The sequence below is a fragment of the Berghia stephanieae genome, chromosome 2 (genome assembly GCF_034508935.2).
Source record: "Berghia stephanieae isolate SIO BIC M18660-M18661 chromosome 2, UCSD_Bste_1.3, whole genome shotgun sequence".
In the NCBI taxonomy this organism is placed as follows: domain Eukaryota; kingdom Metazoa; phylum Mollusca; class Gastropoda; order Nudibranchia; family Aeolidiidae; genus Berghia; species Berghia stephanieae.
The window spans coordinates 111,095,357-111,103,728 of NC_088361.1; the positions used below are offsets into that span (position 1 = coordinate 111,095,357).

Here is an 8,372-nt window from a genome sequence, read left to right on the forward strand (position 1 = left end):
ATATTTCACACTATCTCTTCTCTTTCTCTTACCTATCTAACGATATATTTACATATCTGTCTATCTATACATCTATCTATCTATCCATCTATCTACATTTCTCTCTCTCTCTCTCTCTCTCTCTCTCTCTCTTCTCTCTCTCTCTCTCTCTCTCCCTTTCACACTATCTCTCTCTTTCTCTCTGTCTACCTATCTAACAATAAAATGTCTATTTACATATCTGTCTATCTATACATCTATCCATCTATCTATCTATCTATCTATCTATCTATTATCTATCTATCTATCTATCTATCTATCTATCTATTCTATTTCTATCTATCTATCTATCTATCTATCTATCTATCTATCTATCTATCTATCTATCTATCTATCTATCTATCTATCTATCTATCTATCTATCTATCTATCTATCTATCTATCTATCTATCTATCTACATAATTTTATATCTCTCTCTCTCTCTCTCTCTCTCTCTCTCTCTCTCTCTCACTCTTATATATTATATATATATATATATATATATATATTATATATATATAATATACTAGTAAAAAGCCCGCAATTTCGCGGGAAAAGAACTATTTTCATTCGATACTGTACTCACCATCATTTAATGAGGGCAGATTGGTAAACAACGTTGTCTGTGTAATTTGGTATATCTTCGGTTGATTTTTCTGTGTGGCCCAACATGAAGTGTAAGCCACTATAGCCTCTGACTCGTGACACAGCAACATACAGTTGTCCGTGTGTGAATACCGGTTGTGGTAAGAAAATCCCACCTTGCTTAATGTTTGCCCCTGAGACTTGTTAATTGTCATTGCATATGACAATTTTACCGGAAACTGTCTTCTATTTAGAATAAATGGTAAGCCTGAATCCGTTGTTGTCGTCAGGTTGATTCTAGGGATAAACACTACGTCGCCAGCTCTCGGACTGCTTTGCACTACCTTTCCATACTTAACAAATCACAATGCGGCCGAAAATCAAAACAATGGTCAAATAAGGAAATGTTAAACTTTCACAAATCGATCAAGGTTTGTTCTAGAGTTTTAAAAATACTTCTATATGACAAACTGAATAAATAAATGCCTGACAAAATATCAACGGTGAAATACAAATTTAAAGAATACTGGGGATGTAGGAGCTTTCGGAATGTCTCCCCTTTACTTAACTTATGGAAAAACAAACACCCTAGCACCTTTAATAACACTTATGACTAACCTCTCGAGCTAACCCTAATAGAAAAAAAAAGAATCAAAATGGCGACTGAAATACCTTCGTGTGATCAAGTGAATAATATCACTATGAATGCCACGATTTGCTGAAAAATGCCAACACACACACATGTATACACCACACACAACACACACACACACACACACACACCACACACACACACACACAAACATACACGCTATTAGAACATAACCTCTCGAGCTAACCATAAACATAACAAAACTGATCATCGCTAAATCAACAACACAACGGAAGTACTAATAATACTTGATGTCATAATTAGATGACGCAAATTGACAACTTTTTTACAGTGTCAACATTAGTTGATTTTGAGAGCCAAGTGTCGTCGGTACATATTTTATGATATTATCTGTTTGACTCAATGAACTTTCAAACTGACTTTAAATTATAAAAGGAAATCAAGTTATCTGTTTATCTATTTGTAAAAAAACATTTCTAATTTTCAAATCTTTCAGTAGAGTTGTGCGCCGTATCAATTTTTTTATTTACTCAAATAAGCACAATGTTCTCCACAATGCTATATTTTTTAAAGAAAGGATTTCACACTATCTCTATCTCTTTCTCTCTACCTATCTAACGATATATTTACATATATGTCTATCTATACATCTATCTATATATCTATCCATCTATCTACATTATCTCTCTCTCTCTCCTCTCTTTCTCTCTATCAATCTCTCTCTCTCTCTCTCTCTCTCTCTCTCTCTCTCTCTCTCCCTTTCACACTATCTCTATCTCTTTCTCTCTATCTACCTATCTACAATATGTTTATTTACATATCTGTCTATCTATACATCTATCTATCTATCAATATATCTATCTATTTATCTATCTATCTATCTATCTATCTATCTATCTATCTATCTATCTATCTATCTATCTATCTATCTACATATCTCTTCTCTCTCTCTCTCTCTCTCTCTCTCTCTCTCTCTCTCTCTCTCTCTCTCTCTCTCTCTCGTCCCACCATCACGACTTCTTTCTTTTAAATCAATATCATTCATTTATTTTTCATTTTATTTTCATTAATTAATTTATTTATTTATTTATTTATTTATTTATTTATTTATTTATTTATTTATTATTTATTTATTTATTTATTTATTTAATTCCTTTTTGTGTATAATATTGATCTGTCCCTGTTGATCTGACTTAACTCACTGAGCGACTATGTGGTCTTATGGTAATGTGAGTGCCTTCGGAATTGGAAGTCCAGGGTTTGAGTCCGCTCTGAACGGCGCAAAGTTGAATCCCTGGAAAAGGCTTTTTATTCACATTCTCATTCGGTATTCATTTGTAAAATGAGTGCATGGCTGTTAGCAGGGTTGTCTTAATCTGAAAGAAATTGCAATATCTTCTAATAGGCATCATGGTCTCGTCTTACATGTAAAATGTTGCTGTTGGCAGGGGAACCCTCGTTTAAAACGCTTCAAGCAAGTCAGAACATATCACTCCAGTCTTGCAGTCGTTGCATTGGCTTCCCGTGGAAAAGCAGATTGCTTACAAACTTGCCTGTTACTGTTTCAAGTGCATCCATGGCATTGCTCCCAACTAACTTGTCATCTCTTCCTTCTATCTACAACCCGAATTGCTCTCTCCGCGCATCTACTTCCTTGTATTTGAACAATTTGGTTATTAAGTCGAATTTTTCACGACGTGCTTTCGCACATTCTACTCCCTCTGTGTGGAATGCTCTTTCAGCGGACACCAAACATTGTAATTCTCTTTTCCTACTTTAAACCTCTTTGAAGACAGAGTATTATTTCCTTTCAGTTTTCTGTGAGTTATTTTATTGATTTTATTGAATGATATATTATATGATCGCATGTGCATATAAGTATAAGCGCTTCCGAGTAATTTTGGTGGAAAGGAGCGCTATAATTAGTATTATTATTATTATTATTATTATTATTTATTATTATTATTATTATTATTTATTATATTATTATTATTATTATTATTATATATTTATTATTATTATTATTATTATTATTATTATTATTATCATTATCATTATTATTATTATTATTATTATTATTATTATTATTATTATATTATTATTATTATTATTATTATTATTATTATTATTATTATTATTATTATTATTATTCATATCATTATCATCATCATTATTATTATATTATTATTATTATTATTTATTATTTATTATTATTATTATTATTTATTATCATATCATCATCTATTATTATTATTATTATTATTATTATTATTATTATTATTATTATTATTATTATTATTATTATTATTATTATTATTATTATTATTTTATTATGATTTTTTTATTATTATTATTATATTCTATTTTATTGTGTTATTATTATTATCATTTTATTATTATTATTATTATTATTATTATTATTATTATTATTATTATTATTTATTATTATATTATTATATTATTATATTATTATTATTATATTATATTATTATATATTATTATTATTATTACTTTTATTATTATTATTATTATTATTATTATTATTTATTATTATTATTATTATTATTATTTATTATTTTATTATTTATCATTATTATTATCATTATTATTATTATTATTATTATCATCATTATTATTATCATAAATTATTTATTATTATTATTATTATTATTATTTATATTATTATTATTATTATTATTATTATTATTATTATTATTATTATTATTATTCTTTTTCTTCTTCTTCTTCTTCTTCTTCTTTTTCTTCTTCTTCTTCTTCTTCTTCTTCTTCTTCTTCTTCTCCTTATTATTATTATTATTATTATTATTATTATTATTATTATTATTATTATTATTATTATTATTATTATTATTATTATTATTATCATATTATTATTATTATTATTATTATTATTTAATCACAATTAGTGGATATTGCGTTGTATCAATGCTCAAGTTTAGGGGGGGGGGGGGGGGGGGGTTGGTAAAGAAAACGAGTTTTGTTGCTTTAACTCTTACTTACTTACTCAATCCTCTTCACTCATTGTTGAAAATAGGGCTCCTTTCAACGTCTACCATCTGTTTCTGCCATTGGCTTTCTCGTTAAAGTCGATAAGTGCAACATACAGGAGGGAGGGGGCAGTTCCACTCATTCGATTGTTCCAAAATTTGTCGAAGTACAAAAATGTGGTCTGTACATGATGATCTACCTCCCCTGCTGCATGCCTGTTCTTGTCGCCGGATGTTGTCAACTGCCACCGAGAGTCTTCTGAGTGTGGTCGGAGCCATCGGAGCCTGACACTGACCAAAAAATGACGCCAAAATGCCAGTCCTAGAGGGTTCTAGCGTGACCTTCGTAAAGTTATGGCCTGACACTGACCAACAATGACGCCAAAATGCCAGCCTTTTGCCACAAAAGAAAACAAATCGTGAGTTGTATTCAATAGTTCATCCAATGAAATATCGTGTTTCCTTGAGCTCAAGTAACGACAACTCACTAGACGCTACACAAACCTAAAAAATGACGTCAAACTGCCAGTCGTAGAGGGTTCTTGTGTCAGACTGTTAATTATGTTCACGATGGCTACGGTATGGTACGGCTTAATATTTTACTGGCCAATGAGAGTAGTAAAGTGATGCCTCTCCAGTTTTTTCAATCCCCAAGGTCTGATAAAGGTTTGATAATGGTTCCTTTCCTCCAAGTGTTTGGAACTGATTCCTGCTTCACCTTGCAGTATAGCTCTGAGAAGTAGGACTGTCTCTATATTACATTCTTCCTTCAACGTTTCAGGGCAAATACCATTATATCCAGGCGTTTTCCCAATCTTCAGCTTTTTGGTTGTCTCTCTAATAATTTCTCCTCCTGTGATGTCATCCATATCAACTTCAATGTCTTCATCTGCCTCGTTGATGTTGGGGAAGGTGCTCGGGTCTGGTCTGTTAATGATTTTTACTGAAAGTCCACTTTCCATCTTTCTAATTTGTTGTGTTCTTCTGCAATCATTGAGCCATCCTCAGCCTTTACGAGAACATCTTGGTTAGTTCCCCTGTCTCCTCGAATTTTCTCGACTATCATGTAGTCTATTTGTGCGCTATGTGGTCTCGTGGTATGACACTCGCGTTCGGATCGGAAGGTCCTGGGCTCAAGCCTCGATCGGTGCATTGTTGAGTTCTAGGAAAATGCTCTTTACTCACATTCTCTCACCGAACTCAGGTGTAAAATTCACAAATTGCCTTTAAACTAGATTTTCGTCAACTTGTTCATTCACATTGCCTGTAAACTATATTTTCGTCAACTTGTTCATTCATAAATTGCCTTTAAATTAGATTTTCTTCAACTTGTTCATTCACATTGCCTGTAAACTAGATTTTCGTGAACTTGTTCATTCACATTGCCTGTAAACTATATTTTCGTCAACTTGTTCATTCATATATTGCCTTTAAATTAGATTTTTGTCAACTTGTTCATTCCGACATATTGCCTTTAAATTAGATTTTCTTCAACTTGTTCATTCCGACATATTGCCTTTAAACTAGATTTTCTTCAACTTTTATTCCGACATATTGCCATTAAACTAGATTTTCATCAACTTGTTCATTCCGACATATTGCCTTTAACTCTCACACGTTCCATAATAGAGATTTCGATCACCGGTGATCGATGGACACGCCCCCCTTCTTTCCTGTCGTTTCGCTTTAAGTGCGCTTTATAATATGCCCCCAAATGGCGATTTTATAATAGTTTACTTAATTTTATACATAAAAACTACAAAGTATCTAAGAATATTTGATTTTTTACTCCTAAATCACAAGAAATACGAAAGTATTTGTGTCAGTAACTCGCTTCGTCACTCGACTTCCGCCATCTTGTTTTGACAGTCGACTTGTCGTCTCTACTCACGAATTTACTCAAAACAAACTAATTATATACATTTTACAATGACTTATTGTACCGAAAAAGAGGTCTACGATATCTTATATATGGATGAAGACAGTGACGATGAAAATTACGCTGCTGTTCCCGAGAATATGATGCCCGATGGGGACCTGCCCTACTCACCAAATCTGGACTCGAATGACGAACCTGACGAGTAAGTATTTTTCTCAACTTTTCACAATTACATCCTCTGACATCATGTTCAAGTCAAAAAACGCACATCCTCTTGAACCCTGATCTTTCTTTTATCAGTTTCTATTAAGTTGTTATTTATTTTTTCACTTTTCACCTCATTTACCAAGCATAGAAATTGGGCAAGTGGTTAGCTGAAAATGTAAACAAACATGGCTGACAATAGAAGTAGAGAGCCATGTATTTCAACAAGGAGTGAGACAACTTTATTTTTATTTCTGACTTTTAGAAATGAAGATTGTGATGTTTTGTGAGAGCAGCTTTTAACAGAATTTTGTTCTTTTTTATTTCTTTTTAACGCAGTGAGACCCAAATCCAAGTACAAGATGAGGATTAGGAAGATGTCACTCGTATCCCTGGTGTTGCAAGTATGAGTACAAGTAAAAGAAGTCATTATGAAAGGTGAGCAGGAATCATATTATTATACTCTATTCAGATGCACTTTGGAAGTATGACATTCTAGAAATTATCATTAGTTTATAAATTGCTTCAAATGGTTGGTATGAAGCAATGTTTTAGTATGTGGCTCACAAATAGTGAAGGTAAGAATTTCATGGGTTCACAGGGAACATGAGAATGACAAACAGTTGATATACTGAATTTTGTTACTTTTGTGTATGGACTGAGTCAAACTGTCAATATATTGTTTATTTGGTTTACCTTTGACTTATTAAAATTGTTTTTGCAATTCTAATTCTTTTTTTTTTTTTTTCTTTTTTTTTTTTTTTTTTAAATTCATCTCATTTCAGTTCTCAAATTCCATCTCATGAGATTCCTGGCCCTTCCAAACCCAAGAAAGTGCGCCTTGATCCTGGTCCCACAACCCTTGTCCCACTTTTTTGGCCTGAACTTGTCCCTGGTCTATTGTATGCCGGATGTGTTGAAGTTTGAGTTTGTAATTTATTTATTTTTGTGGAAGATTGCCATATGGTTTTCAAAATTTACAGCGACTTTTCTCAAAAAATGCAAATATTATTCTTCTGATTTATTATAATCAAATGCCTTTACAAGTGCAGTTTTGTGAAATAAATATATCACTTGTGAGTGAATTACTATTCTGGAATGTAAAATGAACCATATAATTCATTTAATCAGTCAATATCACTCATTTGAAGTAAAGCAGACCAATTTGAAATTGAAACTGTCATTTTTTGTGATATTTTTTGTTCACATATATATGACTCATATTACGTAAATATTGAACTAATATGTAATATTTGTAATCAGCTGTATGATTTCAAGTGTTATGGTCATTATTTTCCTCAACCATAAAAGAAATATGACATTATGGACAAACACAAAGGCTGTTATTTTATGTCAAATAATGCTGGATTATGCCCCTTTTTTCCAGAAAAATTGCTCGTCTCTAAGACCCTCTCAAATACTCATTTTCAGGAAATTTGCAATGAATTTTGTAAATAATCTGCAAAATATGTTGTTTGTTTGGAAAATAATGATATTTGATTATATTTCATAACCTGAATTTTTTTCCCTCTTAGTGATTGAGAAATGTGTTGTTTTTGTGATAATTTTTTGAGACCCTACCCCAGCACATAAATCTGATTTATGTCTCGGAGAGGGTTTCAATTGTGGTATAGACATGTCACTGTGATAGTATGATCATTGGCAAGTACAATGATATATAACTTTACATGGTTGTGGGCCAGTAGAATGGGTTAATGGACATTTTAAATAGCACTACCCAGACATTTTTCACTCTAGCTTTAAAATAATGGAACGTTTGAGAGTTAAACTAGATTTTCTTCAACTTGTTCATTCACAAATTGCCTTTAAACTAGATTTTCTTCAACTTGTTCATTCATTTATTGCCTTTAAACTAGATTTTCTTCAACTTGTTCATTCACATATTGCCTTTAAACTAGATTTTCGTCAACTTGTTCATTCCGACATATTGCCTTTAAACTAGATTTTCGTCAACTTGTTCATTCCGACATATTGCCTTTAAACTAGATTTTCGTCAACTTGTTCATTCACATATTGCCATTAAACTAGATTTTCGTCAACTTG

General features: G+C 31.6%; 1 protein-coding gene and 1 long non-coding RNA gene across 3 annotated transcripts in view; one reads left to right on the plus strand and one right to left on the minus strand.

Moving 5' to 3' along the window:
- The window catches only part of LOC144966666 (uncharacterized), a 12,422-nt gene extending 7,918 nt beyond the window's left edge, over nucleotides 1-4,504 (minus strand). Inside the window, exon 1 of the mRNA XM_078903424.1 lies at nucleotides 4,442-4,504. Within this exon, the coding sequence (XP_078759550.1) occupies nucleotides 4,442-4,504 (63 nt within the window). The remainder of the gene's footprint in view (nucleotides 1-4,441) is intronic.
- A 1,530-nt stretch (nucleotides 4,505-6,034) lies between these two features.
- LOC144963819 (uncharacterized) lies at nucleotides 6,035-8,088 on the plus strand. 2 transcript variants are annotated; one of them, XR_013643718.1, is made up of 3 exons: nucleotides 6,035-6,306; nucleotides 6,648-6,746; nucleotides 7,094-8,088. It is a non-coding gene; the product is annotated as an uncharacterized LOC144963819 (long non-coding RNA). The 2 variants fall into 2 exon arrangements; XR_013643719.1 differs by having other exon boundaries at nucleotides 6,061-6,539.
- Nucleotides 8,089-8,372: the final 284 nt, after the last annotated feature.